We start from the raw sequence: 17,053 nt of genomic DNA on the forward strand, positions 1-17,053 counted from the left end.
CTCCAGGCTCAGCAGTGTTGACATCTGACCTCACTCTTATCTCATTCTTGCTGCTTGCCAGGCCCCACAGGAGTCTGCAGACGCAAAAGGCAGGCTTTTTGGGTTTCACACAGAAGGTGGGATGCTGGGAGAAGGGCAGCAGCAGCAGAGATGGGAAGGGAGGCAGTGGAGGAGGAGGGGAGGGAGGCTTTGGAGCAAAGGTGGCATCACAGTGGATGGAGGAGCACGGCAAAGGCGCTGAGGCAGATTCTGCAGGGTGCCCCACACCCCCTCATTCTCCCAGCCACAGTGAAAGCTCCGTGCCAATGGCTCCCAAGAATTGCCTTTGACTGGAGGGAGCTGTCTCTCCCAATGTTAGGTCCTCTCCCCAGGGCAGGGACAAACAAATCCAGGGCTGGTCAAAGTGGAGAAGAAGGCTCGGCCTCCTGGCCTCCATGGAGGACACACCCTGGCCGTCAGCTCCAGGGCGCCCACGGGATTGGCTAAGCCTCTGCGGTCACAGCTCAGCTCCTCCCTCTATTGCGTTTGGTCCTCACTCCAGGACGGCAGCATCTCCTAAGAGCACTGCCCAGAGCCCTCTGCACATGACCTGCCTCAGAGCCTGTGTCCAGAGGACCCAACCCAAGACTGCGTGGACGCACACAGTGTGCTCCAGAAAAGCAATCAGCACGAGGTCACCAGGTGGAGAGTGCAGGCTGCATCCTTTGCCTTTTGATCTGAATACCCACCAACGAGTGGGGTGGATATCTAGTTTTTCAAGAACCTCCTTTGCAACTCTGAGCAGGCCTGAGGCCTGGCTGTCACTGATGGCACCATGTCAGGAAAGGGCGTGGCCACTGAGCCTCTTGAAAAAGCAATGCAGACCGGGAATCATGGCGCTGTGGCTGCTGGGAGCCAGAGCTGCGTCCACAGCCTCACATCCTGTGTCAAGGCCACAGTTACGGTGGGCGTGGAAAGCCCGAGGAGCTGCCGTGGCCTCGGTGCACACAGCCCACAGGACCAGCTTCCAGCCTTCACTCCCTGTCTCCCCACCATCCCGTGGGGCTCCATACATCATGGCGACAACCAGAGACCTGAGCCCCTCGTGGTCCTGCTCACCCTCATTTCCCCACAGTGGCTCGTCCACAGGACCTGGGAACACATTTCATGGGTGTGCTGCATGTCAGGGCTCAGTGATGCCCCGGAATACTCCACGCTTCCTCTGCTCACAACCAGCTCCAACCCAGCAGCCTGTCCATGACCAAGACCAATGTGGAGCCACGGACAGCAGAACCGGGCAGCTTCCCCTCCGCACTGTTCAGCATCAGCGCTGGCCCTGGCTGGGCACAGTCACTCTCTCCCCCAGCTCCCCGGGCTAGTTGGGCCATTCCCCTCTCTGCAGAGAAAGTTCCCACTAAGCTGACCTTTAGCTGGGGCCCTTGGTATGAAAATGACAGTCCTGGTACTTTAACCTCTGATAAACGGGGACTCCCAAAGCCCTCACGCTTGTTGGAGGCCGTGGCTACCATGTCTAAGAGCTGAGACTTTGTCCCCCGGTCTGGCTCTCTGGGCTGGACAATTATTAACCCATGTAATCAGACTCAGTTGAGGTTTTCTTTCCAGATTAGGCACACTTTTTTCAGGGTTAACCACTTTTCTGTTGCTAATGACACAATACCACAAGTTTTAAAGGAAAGGAGTCCATTTGGGCTCCTGGCTTGAAGGTCCTGGGTCACGGGGCCAGATCTGGCGATGGCTGTCTTGCTAGCAGGGTGCTGAGGTGGTGCCGGACATCAAGTGGGGAGAGACAGGACATGTCATGATGCTCCTGCTCTTCTTATCACCAGGATTCAAGCAGGGGTCTTCACCCAGTGACCTTGTGCAGTCCTAATCGCCTCTCATGGCCCCATCTCTAAACACTATACTCAGAGGACCCATCTACCTTATTAATACTTTGCCATAGGAGTTAAATTGCAACATAAGTTTTCAGAGGGACAAACCATATTCAAGCTCTAGCAGGCACGGTCCTGAAACGCTGCCTTAGAGGAGTGTTTCCGAGTGGGCCACGTTTCACTGGATTTCTACAAGCTCTCTCTAACAAGTACCCGCTAGGGTGGAGCAGGGCTCTTGTGGTCAGATAAGTCAGAACCACCGTAAAGCTATTCTTTGGAAGATGCTCCACATGCTTCAGGACAATAAGTTCTATCGTAAACGTCTCTCCTATTGTTCAATCTTGATTTTTCAATTTTATTTAACTACAGAAACAGCTTTTTGTTTTGTTGATGGAACACACTCAGCCTCCCCAAGGGACTGCACTCCATCTCTTTCTAACTCCAGCCTCTGTAAGTGCCCAGCGTTCCTTCCTCACACCAGGTCTCCCCTTGTTCCCGTGGCTTTGCTGTCTGCTGTCATCTGGAGGGACCCCATCCCAGTTTACCTTTCTATTTTCTTGCCCTAAGGCCATTTATGTAAATTCAAATTGAGCAGGTTCTTTTGCTCTTGAAAGCTTGATTTAATGAGAGATTGATGGCATTCCTTTTTGAAGAGAATGAGATTCCCGGCTGTTGAGTAAGGAAGACAGAAATAGCCAGATCCCAGGGAGGTGTGGACCAGAGGTAGGTTTTCCCCTCAGGTTAGGTGAGTAATGGAGCCCACACCGCCCCCTATCTAGGGGCGCTGGTATCCTGGAAGGACTGACCTGAATGTGCAGTACCCTGGGGACCTGGCAATGATTCCTGGTGTGGATTCTGTGCCAGGCATGGTATGGATGCTGGTATTATTATTATTATTATTATTATTATTATTATTAATTTGTGGTACCAGGAATGGAACCCCCGGGCTTTCTACCTCTGGGCTACACTACAGACCTATTTTATATTTTATTTGGAAACAGGGTCTCACTGAGTAGCTGAGAGCCTCACTCAGTAGCTGAGGCTGGCTTCCAACCTGTGCGATCCTCCTGTCTCAGCCTCCCAAGCGCTGGGATTACAAGCATGCGCCACCACGTCCAGCTTGGATGCTGGTTTTAGAGCAGTGATCCCAAGCCCTTGCCCAATAGACCGGAGGTCTTAGTTATGGACACGGACACAAACCGGTTGCATCCAACACGGGCTTTTGTCTGAAGAGTTGTGAAACTTGCAAGGCTTTGAGTGAAAGTGTGGGTCTAAAAGGACCAAGGTGGCCAGTGTTGTGCGTGCATTCCTGGGGGCAAGGGCGGGTGCAGGCCGGTCAGTTAGGAGGCTACTTGAAAGATCCAGGGAAGAGGCGATGGTGCTTACGCCCTGGTGAGCAGAGGTGCTTAGACTCTGGACCCGTTTTGAAGGTAAAGCCAGAGAGTAAAATGCAGGGTAGGAGAGCGACTCTGGGACTTGGGCCTGAGCCACTGAAGCAAGGAGTCCCCATGGACTGAGCTGGGGAAAGCTGTGTCAGGAGCAGGGTGCTTTGGGAGAAGATTCTTTCACAAAAATAAGAGTCCTCTACATTTATCATGTGACCACCAGCCCATATGGCTTTGTGCGGGTCAGAAATGGCGTCACTTACCTGGCTAAGCTGGCACAGGCAGGAAGATCACAGGTTTGAGGGCAGCCTTGGCAACTTAGGGCAAGCCCCTCAGCAACCTAGTGAGACTCTGTTTCAAAGTTAAAAAATAAAAAGGGTTAGCCGGGCGTGGTGGTGCACGCTTGTAATCCCTGCGCTTGGGAGGCGGAGACAGGAGGATCGCACAGGTTCGAAGCCAGCCTCAGCAGGCTTAAGAGACCCTGTTTCCAAATAAAATATAAAATAGGTCTGGGAGTGTAGCCTGGAGGTAGAAGGCCCCTGGGTTCCATCCCCAGTACCACCAAATAAAATAAAATAAAACAAAAAGGGTTGGGGGTGTTTCTCAGAGGTAGAATGCCCCTGGGTTCAATTCCAATTGCCATCAAATAAAATAAGTAAAATAAAATACGAGGGTTGGAGGTGTAGCTCAGAGATGGCAAACCCTGGTTCAATCTCCGGTAGCATCCACACATTAAAACAATGCACATTTAAAGGAATCCCATCCCTTGCCTGGTGGACATAATCCATGTTGGACACAGCTTGTTGGGAAGGTATCAGCTCTGTGAGTATGAAGCCTTTGCTATGTGAGCAACATTCACAGCCACAGGCAGGAGGAAGATGTGGCAGGGACAGGCTGCCTTTTCGAGGATACTCTTGCACAAAAGTAAGAGTCCCCTCATTCAGCATCCTTAACCCAGTCAGGTGGTGCGACCTGTAATCCCAGTACTTGGAAGCTGAGACAGGGGATTGCAGGTGTGAGGCCAGCCTGCCTTGCACACTGGCATTAGTTTGGCTCCCAAGCCTCTGCCTGTTAAACAGTGCTCCTCAGCCTGACTCCTCTGATCTGAGACCTGTAATCTCACCATCGCTGGACCACTGGCTCCCGCCTGACTCCAGAGCCCTCACTAGTCATCCTTGGCTCTACCTGAAATGACTACTGGCACATCAGAAAGATCCCAGGTGTGGGGACAGGTGGGCACTTGGAGCAGAGTAAACTGAGCTCAGAGAAAAACTGTCCACATCCCATGTTTCACGGTAAACTTTACACTCGCCTCGGTGAGTTTACACTCTATCTCTAATAGAAAGTCTGTTGGCGCAAGTTCCTGAAGCAGAAAGGTTGAAAATAATGTTAAGAAATAGTATTATTGGTCTCCACATTTCTACTCTTTCCCATTTCTTCCCTTTATCCCCTCTCCTTGGCTACCCTGGCTATTAAAGTTGTTCCTTACAAGAAAAGGACCTTGTGAAAATTAGGAAAGAGACCAGTAGAGTAGTGGAAGGAGACTGGGAAAAGAGAGAGAGAGGAGGGGAGGGAGGCTCGTGAAGGAAACAGGCCAGGGGATGTTATGTGCGTGTCTGTGTGTCACTACGAATCTATCATGTGCAGTTACAGTGCGCCAATAAAATTGTTTTTAAAAGTTAGTTCTTAGGTCGTGTTGAACCCCATCTGTTTGCTGCTCCCGTCTCCTGTCCCCTGTTCTACACTTGGGGTACAGATAACAAGTCTCACCTGTCTGCCATGTTGATCAATTTAAGAATTAAAGTCATTTTACTCTCCAGGCGTGATACCCCTGGTTCTGTCCCTTGTGCCCCCGTCACTTAGTGGCGGGTTTCATGCCGTCTGGGTCTTGTTTTTCTGAAATCCCTGGGAGGGTGCACGTTCCCCTCAATATGGCACCCGCCCTGAAGGCACAGAGCGAGGGCTCTTGCTTTTCTGATTCTAGACCCTTCCTTTCTCTGAATCCTACCAGAAACGAGATGAGATGTTTTGTATCACAGAAGGGTGGGCTCTCTGGAGCTATTTCCTGGCCAAAATGAGTTTTGCAGGTATTTCAAGGGCTCAGCGCTGCTGAGCTGGGCTCCAAAGCCCCGTGTAGGTTACAGGTGAGCGTGGACCCAAGGCTGGGACCATGGGTTCATCCCTGCTGGATGTCATCTTACCAGAGTCTGCCCCTTTCTCCAGCCTCTTGTGATTTTGGATCTTGCCTCTTCTATCAGGCCTCTGATCCTTTTCTAAATTAAGTACCAGACTCTGCAGGGTGCACAGCGGGTTGCTGTTTTGTCATTCCAGAGGTTTCACTCTGGGCAATGACATGTGTACTGGTTCCTACATTTACACCCAGATCTATCTAGAGATGTAGTGGGAGAATTGGTGTCCGCTCAAATCCCCTCCACCTCCTTTGCCCGCTCTCTGTGTCAGCTGGTTGCCTGTCCCTGCGACCTGCAGAGAAAATTTCTACAGACTTGTGGTTTCTTTTTCTGGGCGCTATGGACCCCAGGAGCTCACATCCCTCCACCTCTATCCCCAGGAAACCCAGGGCGATGACTGACTGTGTGCAAGCCCCCACCCCAGCCTTTTGTTCTGCGGTAGGACTGACTCTGAGATGAGACGCCATCACCCTCCAGGGCTGCCCACGGGCTCACTGCGCTCCCGCGTCCCTTCCCGCCTCCCACAGCCTTTTCCTAGGTTCCCCCGGGAGCAGCTCCTTAGTGACCTACATAGGTGTCCCTGGCTCGACGCCCGCTTCTGGGAGAAGCTGACTTGGGATGAGGGTCGCGGCACACAGACGGCAGATGTTCTACGTGCGTATTTATATATAAACGTCCAATTTAAAGCCAAAATACAGGAAAGAAAAATTCCTCTTCATAGATTAGCTATTTAATTTCTTGTATAGATTAAGACACAGATGTGACACATTTTAATTTTTTTGAGGGGGGGTTCTTCTGAGCAGACACCAGTTCAGTAGCTCTCAGGGCCAATCTCCTAAGTCACTCAAGGAAGCGCTTGGCTACGAAGGCGCTCCTCTTTGTCCCACCTGTGCGGGAAGGACCTACTTTCTTTAACATTTCTCACCTGGCTGACTTCTTCTGTTATTATTTTTGACATTGGGCGGAACCTACTTCCTTCTAAAGATAGGATGTTTTTCTGGGGAAATAAAGACATAAGGTTTTAGCCTCTGTGTCTAAACATTTTCTGCTCCAAGCCAACAGTAATAGCTACTTCAAAAGTCCCACAGATGCCTTTTTCTAGGAACTGGGCTTGCTCCTGTGTTTAATGCACAGGAAGGCCATAGGGCTGAGCAGGTGATCACATCCTATTTTTTCTTTCATTTTTCCCCTTCCCCCAGAATCGAGAGGGTTATTGTTGATATTCACTAGAGTTAACCCTGCTCTGCACAGTCCTCAGCAGCTGCCCACTGATCACCAGGTTCTGCCGATTTTATACCTTTTGCACCTACTCCATCTTTTCCACTCCCTGCTGCTGAGCCCCTCATTCAGGGTCAGATTAACAGGTACCGCCTGCTTTATGTCCCATCGGCGCTATTTCAGTACATTCAAAAAGCTCGCCCTGCAGCCTCCCCTTCCATCCCGAAGCTTCCCCGTTGCCGGCTGTCCTTCTTAGTGTAAACCTGATCACATCACTGCTCTCACACTGTCGGGACTTCAGCACCTCAGTCAAGGATCAACTGATTCAAGGCCCAGGCCGTCTGAGGTCTGACCTCTGTGGAGGTCTGGCTGTGCTGAGGTTCAAGCGGAACTGGCTGCCACCCATTCCCCCAGCCCCTAGGTCTGCAATACTTTCACCTTTCCTCCTTCTTCAGGACCAGTTCTCAGGCCTCCTTCCCAGGGAAGCGCTTCCTGTCATCGTCATCGTAGTCGTCGTCCTCCTCCTCCTCTTTCTTTCCTCCTCCTCTTCCCTCCTCCTCCTCTTCCTCCTCCCCTTCATCCTCTTCCTCCTCCTCCCCTTCATCCTCTTCTTCTTCCTCCTCTTCCTCCTCCTCCTCTTCCTCTTCCTCCTCCCCTTCATTCTCTTCCTCCTCCTCCTCTTCCTCCTCCTCCCCTTCCTCCTCTTCCTCCTCTTCCTCCTCCTCCTCTTCCTCTTCCTCCTCCCCTTCATTCTCTTCCTCCTCCTCCTCTTCCTCCTCCTCCCCTTCCTCCTCCTCCTTCTCTTCCTCCTCCTCCTCCTCCGCCGCAGGAGCTTCTCCTCTGCCCACCTCTGTGATTTGGACGTGTCTCAGGTTTGGCCGCCGCCGTCTCAGAACAGGAGGTCAAAGATCAGGGCAGGAGGCTGGAGCATCTTGTCCGGGGTGAAGATCAGCTCCGCTCCCTCCTGGCATGGCGTCTGGGCAAGTCACTTCACCCTTCACTTCACTTCCTCATCTGCAAAATAGGTGCATAATATACTTCCCTTTTTATCCTGAGTTCAAAAAGCGTAAGATACAGGAATACGTTTAACCTTCACCGCGAGTGCCACATAAATGTGGACTATCTTTACCTCCCAAGTCTTTCTTCCCATTTGATGGTGGAATCCTAGAAAATAGGGACTTTCGTACTTGTCTCTGCCTTCCCAGGGCCAGCTCGTAGCTGGGGCTTGGTACATACTTATTCACTGAGCTGGCTTATTATCACGGTGCCGTGCCCACTTGCTCCTCGGGTTGGCTGGTGAGCCCAGCATTGTATGCAGCGACTTAGATTCCCCAGGGCGGGTCAGCAGCAGGTTCCAGTCCCTGTGTCTAGACAGGCTTACAGACTGTGGATCTAGGCCTTGGCCGGGGTATTGGGTTCCTCTCAGCCGGCCTGCCTTATCACTAGGCTCTGTCTTCTACCTCTCAGTTGCCCATGAATATGAGGTGTTTCTTGTTCTACTTTATCCAAAAGGGCTTTGTAACCCAACACCCTTGTCCTTGGGCTGGAAATGTGTCCTTTCTCCATTGTGAAGGTGTACTCTCTGTGGCATTCAGAACAGGAGAATATGCCAGGACCCTGGGATGTTGTCACAGACAAGTGGAAGAAAAAGAAAGGGACGCTTCAGAGGCGCTAGAATGAAAGGGCACCAAAAAGGAGGATGCCTGGCCTGCCTGGGCTCACCTGTTTATTATTATTATTATTATTTTTTGCAGTACTGGGGATGGAACCCAGGGCCTTTCTACTTCCAAGCCACACCCCCAGCCCTATTTTCTATTCTTTATTTTGAAACAGGGTCTCACTAAGTTGTGGAGGGCTTCACTAAGCAGCGGATGCTGGTCACAAACCAAGATCCTCCCATCTCAGCCTTCCAGGTACTGGGATTACAAGTGTGCTCCATCACGCCTGGCTGGACTCACCTCACCTATTTTGTGTTCTTGTCCAAAGAGTGATCCAATTCTTGATAGTTTCTGCTGAAAACCCAACAACAGTCTTGGCTGCTCAGGACCTTGTTGAAGAAGTGGGGTCCATTATAAGCTCCTCGGCTAAAGACGATGATAAGCCAGGTGTGGTGGCGCACACTTGTAGTCCCAGTACTTGGGAGGCTGAAACAGGAGGATTGCAGGTTGGTAGCCAGCCTCAGCTATTTGAGTGAGGCCCTCTGCAACACAGTGAGACCCTGTTTCAAAAATAAAGAATAAAAAAATATGGCTGAGGGTTTAGAATTCCCCTGGGTTTGATCCCCAGTAATACACGTGCGCGTGCACACACACAAACACACACACACACACAAACACACAAACACACTAAAAGATGCTGATAGGGTTTGAACAGGGCTCAGCAGAAAGCAACGGACATTCAGAAAGCAGAGACCTGGAGGTTACGCAAGAGAATTCTAGAAGCTGGAATGCGAGAACAAGGTATAATTTAGTAATTGATTTTTAAGGAAGGAGGGCATTTATACAGGCATCTGAAATTTTTTATACATCTGTGCTTCCTTGGGCAGTTTAGGACAGCTCTAAGGCATGTGTGGCTGTTCCTGTGGATGGGAAGGGACAGCAGCTAAGACAGTTTGTCAGAGCTCCTGTCCCCTCTGGCCCAAACAGTAGCAAGCCTCTACCACCCACCCTAAGGGAGGGCTTGGAGTGCACCAGGCCTGGCAGAACGGAACACAATTACCTTCACCCAGAGCCCCCCGCCCCCCAATTGACAGACTCTGGAGGAATTCTGACTTGGGCAGGAGTCCTCTGCCTTTGATTCCTTTTTTTTTTTTTTTGAACCAGGGAATGAACCCAGAGGCATTCTACCTTTGAGCTACACTGTTAGCCTGATTTTTTAAATTCTTTATTTTGAAACAGGGGCTCACTAAGTTGCAGAGGGCCTCACTAAGTAGCTGAGTCTGGTCACAAACGTAGATCCTCCTGTCTCAGCCTCCCAAGTACTGGGATTGCAAGCCTTTTTCTAAAAGTCGATCCTTTTGTACCGTCTTCCAGAACAGTTCACAGAAACCAGTGACTTTGACCTCATTCTAGATCCACCTTTCCGCTGACTCCTCAGTCCTCCCTGTCTCTCGTTTCCCTTCTTTCTCTTCCTTCCCGTTTTCTGGGAGCTCCCTCCTCTCCTCTCTCGGAGCCCAGTGACCTCCACTTCCCAGTGCTGGCCAGGTTGGGAGGGGCCCAGCCAACACCCACATTCCTTGGTAGCAGCAGTGTTTGGGGAGCTCGGTCTGGAGCAATCCTGGATCTTTGGCTGCTTTAGCTGGAACATTTCTCGGAGCCCCTGGTCTGCCCTAGAGGCTGGGCTGGCAAAGATCTTAGCTTCTGCTTGCTGACCATGTGTGGGTTGCAATCTTGTGCCATCGTTTCATTTCTTCACTCATTCAGCACTTACTAAGCCTCACCGCTTGCCATTCACATGTTCTGGATATGGGGCAGGCAGAGGTGTAAACAAGATCGAGTTACTATGCAGAGTGCCTAAGCTGATGAGCAATCTGCTGCTTTTGTAATGAACTATAATGAAGATTAGTTAATTTATTTATTTATTTATTGGCGGGTCTGGGGATGGAACCCAAGGGCATTCAACCTCCGAGCTACACCCCCTGCCCTATTTTTTATTCTTTATTTTGAAACCGGGTCTCACTGAGTTGCAGAGGGCCTCACTAACTAGCTGAGGCTGTCCATGAACCACGATCCTCTGTTCTCAGCCTCCCAAATGCTGGGATTACAAGCCTGCACCACCACGCCCGGCTTTTATAATGAAAATTATATTACCAATTTGAAAAAGACAACGGATAGAAAAGATGGATCCATGAAGGACTCTTTCTCTCAGCTGTTGATTCCATCCTGAGTGGTCACTATGATGTGAAAAACATTGCTGGGTCAAAAGAGCAAAGCACTAAACATTAGCTTCTTTCTACTGAGATGACTATGCGATGTCTCTAATTGCCACATTTTGAGCACTATTTATTGAAAGGCAGACCCGGTCTTACAAGACTCTGCTAAGACTAGAAGGCCCTGTTGAAGGAGATGGAGTGTAACTTCTCATGAATCTCTTTTTGGAAGAGGTAAGTGGGTAGGAGGAAGAGTGAAGGAGTGGGGGGGGGCAGAAAAACAAAAACCCACAATGGGTCTGGAGTTAAAAGACTAGGTGTCTCGTCCAAGCTATTCAACATTTGACCTCATGTGTCTGGCATTAGTTTTCTTGTCTGAAAAACAGGAGTGATAGCTGTGTCTACCTGGCGAGAGGATGGTAAGGATGGGTGAGAAAGTGAGCATGGCACTTAGAGCACAGCCACGGCTGTGACGAGGGTCGGAGAACATTGGGTGACCGCGGCAAAGAACTGGCTGTGGCCTCGGGAAAGCCACCGACAGACACCTAGGACCTGGCTTCCTCCTCTGTGAGAAGAGCAGGCTCTGCAGGGCCCTTTGAAATTCAGTTCAGCAACTCTCCTAGAGCATCTTCCACGCTGGCGTCATACTGAGCTTCAGAGAGGGTCAAGCCTGCCCCACCCCAGAGGGGAAGGGACAGTCACCCCAGAGGGGAAGGGACAGGTCCACACACAGATGGCTCTAGCAGAAGACACGGTTCCAAAGGGCCGCTGCGCTCAAAACAGGAGCGCTCAGGGTAGGGAGGTGCTGGAGAGCTTGGTGGTGGTGGAGGGTTTGGTCTGAGCTTTGAAGGATAGGTTGAGACATTGTATCTCCCTTTGCTGGACACCTTGTCCAGAAATAAAGGCCAAACTAAGCACATCTGGTTCTTCACACCTGGCTTTTGATCAATTTATTTATTTATTTATTTATTTATTTATTTATTTTTGCAGGTTTGGGGATGGAACCCAGGGGCATTTGACCTCTGAGCTACACCCTCTGCCCTATTTTTTATCATTTATTTTGAAACAGGGTCTCACTGAGTTGCAAAGGGCCTCACTAAGTAGCTGAGGCTGTCTGTGAACTGTGATCCTCAGGTCTCAGCCTCCCTAATGCTGGAATCACAAGCTTGCGCCACCACGCCTGGCTGCCTTTAGCTGCTTCTCTATTATCTATCCTTTACACTGTGATAATTACAGCTCCTAACACACACACACACACACACACACACACACACACACACACACATAACAACAACAACAACAACAACAACAAAATACCTTTCCTAATCTTCCTCCTGCCTTTTTTTTTTTTTTTTTTTTTTGCGGTACTGGGGATGGAACCCAGGGCATTCTATCTCCAAGCTACATCCCCCACCCTATTTTTTTTTCTTTATTTTGAAACAGGGTCTCACTGAGTTGTAAAGGGCCTGGCTAAGCAGTACCTGAGGCTGGCCCGGATCCTTCTGCCTCAGCCTCTCAAATGCTGGGATTACAAATGTGCGCCACCACGCCCGCCTCCCTCCTGTCTCTGCACAGACTCCTTTGGGTCTGGAATTGCCTCTTTTCATGTTAGGGGACAGCAGAGTGCAAAGTAAGATTCCAGGGGCAGACTGAGGGGTTTAAGAATCTACCTTTTCCAGGCAGCAGCCAGTGGGGCCCCTGCTATGTTACCCAATCTGCCAGTGAGTCAATGCCCTCATCTGTAAAATGGGCACTTAGGTCAATAATGGTGCCTGCCTCAAAGCAGGGTTGCGAGGATTAACTGACGTCACGCATGCCAAGTACTGTTGGGCTGGTTGCACAGTAGTCGCTGAATAAATATGAGCAGCTGCGGTGGGCGCTCTGGACTTGGTTACTCCTGCTTGCATTTCTGGTCTTACTTAGCTCAGTCACTTCCCCTCGAAGGCCTTTTCTGGCTCCTAAGGCGGGTTGTGCACCCTCGGAGCACCCACTCCTCTTTCCAGGCTGCTCCCACACTGCAAAATCCACGAGGACAGGGTCAGTCGACTGTATTGGCTGCTGGGAGGCACACAGGATAGGGACTCAATGTACCTGAATAAGGGGCACGCGGTGGGGGGGGCCCAGTGGTCCCCGGGGTGTGGCAGAGACCACCAGGCCTGCCCCAGCTGGGAGGACAGGTGGCAAAGCGTGGCGAGGCTGACCGTGCAGGCCACAGGAGCCTGGGCCTCCAGGGTGTCCAGGAATTCTTCCCCCCGGGACTGACCCTGGGAGGGCGCAGCGCCAAGGGAAGAGATGGCACTTAACTTTGGCTGGGTCTCTGCCCTGGGGAGAAAATGCAGCAAGACTAGACAGGCGAGTGCGCTCAGGCCCCGCCCCGCCCTCCCAGCCAGGCCCCGCCCCAAGACAGGCCCCGCCCCAAGCCAGGCCCCGCCCCCGGGCCACCCCCTAGGGCTCCCGCGGAGCAGAAGCTGGAGCTCAGTGGCCCGAGCCGCCCCCGCGCCGGGCGCGCCCCGCACCTTCTTCTGCCCGGGGAGCGCGGGTGCCCACACACCGCCGACCGCCGCCGCGGGATGCTGCGTTCCACGTCCACGGTCACCCTGCTTTCGGGCGGCGGCTCCAGGACACCCGGGGCGCCCAGCCGGAGGGTGAGTAGTTGGAGCGGGAGCCACTCTCTGGCTCGCCTGTCCTGGCCGCCCCTCCGTCAGGATCTGAGCATGAGGTGGCAGGGGGCCAGCCCCCGGCCCCGACAGCCCACCCTGGGCTCAGCTTTCCCGGACTTGGCCCTGCTAGGTCCGTGACCCTCCCTCTCAACGCCCAAGACCACCGCCCCCCCCCTCCCCCAGCAGGGGACTTTCGGGCTTCCCTTTCTGCCTCCTCTGAAGCAAGCTTATTGGTGGCACCAGTTTAAAAAGCAGGGGAGACATTTGTGCAGTGACACTACTCAGAGATCCACAAGTGATGGCATTTCAACCCAAACTTGACTCTTCCCATTAATTAGAAGGAGGTGCTGCTGCACACTGCAGCAGCGTAGTACAGAGTCTGGAGTGGGTTAGCTAACGTGGGGCCTCTTTGCCAAGCAGAGGTCAGCAGCTGGCCACCCAGGATCCCAGCTGTGGGACAGTTTATGCAAGCCGCCCGTTCCCTTATGATTTGACCACCAGCAGCAGAGGCGGTCCTGAAGGCCTGGACATCCTCTCCGGGCAGGGTTTCTGGTGGGAGCCTGTTTGCTCTGTAGGCTCCGTGGCATCTTTTCCCACCTCTTCAGATGCTCTGTGAAAGAACTGCTAGGAGCACACAGGTTGCATCCTTGATGTTTCATGTTGCTTCCAAGATCAGGACCTCAGAGCACACTGGTAGGGCTTGGCATGTGGCTTTTTAGTTCTTCTCTGATGAAACTCAGTACTTAAGAATTTGGCCCATCTTTATGTGACTTCCCTAATCATGTTTCCCCAAAGTTTAGCTGAGAAGGTGGGTAAGTTCAAAAGCCCCTTTGGAGCCAGGTGTGGTGGTGCACGCTTGTAATCCCCACGCTTGGGAGGCTGAGACAGGAGGATTGCGCAGTTTCGAAGCCAGCCTCATTGGTTTAAGAGACCCTGTTTCCAAATAAAATATAAAATAGGTCTGGGAGTGTAGCCCGGAGGTAGAAGGCCCCTAGGTTCCATCCCCAGTACCATAAAAAAAAAAAAAGCCCCTTTGGTAACTGTTGGCTGGTCTTGTAAACATGCTTATTGCTTTTATATACCTCAGCCAAGGGACCGTGGGCACCTTATAAACTGTCTTTAGCTGTAGAAGAAAGGCCCAAGTTACTCTGGGTGCGGGCCAAGTGGGTGTGTATAAGTGTGTGTGTGTGTGTGTGTGTGTGTGTGTGTGTGTGTGTGTGCATGCGTGCAGGTTGTCAGTCACTGACTTCATAGAGCACTATCCACATTAGGATTAGGTCCAAGTGGGTTTCCAGGGGGAAATCCAGGGGGATTCTACTTCGGGGTTTCCAAGCACATGTCTTGGCCCTGTGCCAAGATGGATATTTGCCTTTTTGTTATGGAAATCTTTGTCAATTAGAACAAAATTTTGATTGAGAAAAAAATTAATTCAGTGAAAAGATACCTCTGAGCGGTCCAGCTCCCCTCCTGAGGTGGGACTAGTTGGGTGGCTAGTGTGATATTGTGGGTGGGTACAAATTTGATTAGTACGCCCAATAACGTTCTGAACATTTTCCCTCAAGTGTTTGGTTTTGAATGTTTCTTTAGTTAAGAGTGCTTTGGAGCCAGGCGTGGCGGCGCACGCTTGTAATCCTAGTACTTGGGAGGCTGAGACAGGAGGATCGCAGGGTTTCAAAGCCAGCCTCAGCTACTTAGTGAGACCCTGTTTCCAAATAAAATATAAAATAGGTCTGGGAGTGTAGCCCGGAGGTAGAAGGCCCCTGGGTTTCATTCCCAGCACCAAAAAAAAAAAAAAAAAATCTTTGGTTTCAGCACCCTTGTGACACACTACTGAGAATGTTTCTAATGTTTCTGCCTTCCTTCTGCCTTCCTTCCTTCCTTCCTTTCTTCCTTCCTTCCTTCCTTCCTTTCTTTCTTTCTTTCTTTCTTTCTTTCTTTCTTTCTTTCTTTCTTTCTTCTTTTATTTTTTTTTGGTACTGGGGATGGAACCCAGGGGCATTCTACCTCTGAGCTACACCCCTGCCCTATTTTTTATTCTTTATTTTGAAACAGGGTCTCACTGAGTTGCAGAGGGCCTAAGTAGGTGAGGCTGTCCACGAACTGAGCTCCTTCAGTCTCAGCCTCCTGAATGCTGGGATTACGAGCGTGCGCCACCACGCCCGGCTGTTTTTGCCTTTTGAAGGTGACTGCATGGGTACTGTGGACTGGAGAACTCAAGGCTCTGAATCAGACTGTGCAGGGCTGTCCTGGGTCCACTGATACTTGTCTAGAAGAAGCTCTCTAAAGGTTCTAGGGTTACCCCTCTCTTTATGGTCTCCAGCTTTGCTCGTGATTTGTAAATGTTGCAGGTGCTGTGTGTGTGTGTGTGTGTGTGTGTGTGTGTGTGTGTGTGTGTGTTGGGGTGTTGCGATAGGAAGCATGATCAGTTGATTAGCTGACTTACTGAACATTTATAGACCTTTTATAGACCTTCTGTGTGGTGCAGGGCTTGGATTTGGGCCCACTTTACTAGTGGAGTAGACACAGTCACAAACTGGGATCATAAAAAAAAGTGATCAGATCAGTGTGCTGGAGGGTTCCAGAGTTCTGTGATGCTAAAGGCAAGGTTCTCTGTGTGTGTGTATGGTGCTGAGGAGTGAGGCCAGGGGTATTCTACCTCTGCGTTACACCCCCAGCCCGATCTTTAAATTCTTTATTTTGAAACAGGGTCCCACTAAGTTGTGGAGGGCCTCACCAAGTAGCTGAGGCTGGCTGTGAACCACGGTCCTCCCGTCTCAGCCTCCCAAGTACTGGGGTTACAAGCTAAAGGCAAGGTGCCTCCCAGGCCTCCGAGGGCGGCCTCGTTGCAGGTGCTGTTTGGTTTCAGCCTGGCAGCCTGAGTGGGCATTTGTAGGGCAACTGACATCAGTGGGATTCTGAAAGGAGAACTCTCATTTATCTTTGTAGAATACCTAAGAGTGTATGTCAGTGGCATTTTGAATCTGCTTGAATCTGCTTTGGGGAAGAACACTTATTTTTTAATGGTTTTGAAAACCAAGAACAGAATGTCTTGAAAGCAAAATTGCAAACTCAACAAATAATCAGGAAATGGGTTTGTGTAGTTGCAACATTTCCCAGACAGCCTGTATCATTTTCTCCTTTTCCCCCAATGGTGGACAAGTGATGGTCTTGCACGGGAACACATTAGCTGTGAAAATAAATCTGCTTTCTCACCATGGAGCTCATCAAGTGAATAGCTATGGGGAATCCAGGCTGCCTTGGCCCAGGCCTCTCAGACACCGGGAGGGTGACAGCTGCCACGGAGCGGGGCTCTCTGGTCAGCTGCCAGGGCGGGTGGCTGGCCAGACTGTCACCAGCTATCTAGCCTCTGTTCCGTGGATGCACCTGCAATTGTACTTCCTTTTTATCTGAAATCATCTCTCAAGGGGGGAAATAGGTGGGAAGAGTAATCTGTGTTAGCTGATTTAAAAAAAAAAACACCTGAGAGACATTTATGGATGCCACCCAGCAAGAGTTATAAAATAAAAAAAATGCTTTCAACTCAGTTGTGCGCTATAAATAGTTTTATCTATGGCAACAGCAGGGAGATAAATTGTTTGGAAAATAACTACAGCCAGGATGATGATGACCTTGGGGAGCGAAGGGGGGCGTTTTTCAAAATATTGGCCTTACTTCGTGATTTTGAAAGTTTTGCAAATGAAAGTTAATCTCGTTGACGAGCCTTTGACGTGAAAGGTCATTCTGTAGCCAAGCTGTGGCTGGGACAGAACGCATGTGTCACTTTGTGCAGCCAGGTACTTGTGGCTAATGTTCAGCTAGTGGTGTGATGCTGGGCCTGTCAAGGCTTCGCAGCACCGTGCCC

At 50.9% G+C, this 17,053-nt stretch overlaps 1 protein-coding gene across 2 annotated transcripts in view; it reads left to right on the plus strand.

Moving 5' to 3' along the window:
- Nucleotides 1-13,101: 13,101 nt before the first annotated feature.
- The window catches only part of MYZAP (myocardial zonula adherens protein), a gene marked incomplete at both ends in the record, with an annotated part of 100,230 nt that continues 96,278 nt past the window's right edge, over nucleotides 13,102-17,053 (plus strand). For both annotated transcript variants that reach the window (XM_080690949.1, XM_080690950.1), the window contains one exon: nucleotides 13,102-13,176. In XM_080690949.1, the coding sequence (XP_080547075.1) occupies nucleotides 13,102-13,176 (75 nt within the window). The remainder of the gene's footprint in view (nucleotides 13,177-17,053) is intronic.

The sequence above is a fragment of the Muscardinus avellanarius genome, assembly GCF_963383645.1.
Source record: "Muscardinus avellanarius genome assembly, chromosome: 3".
Taxonomy (NCBI): domain Eukaryota; kingdom Metazoa; phylum Chordata; class Mammalia; order Rodentia; family Gliridae; genus Muscardinus; species Muscardinus avellanarius.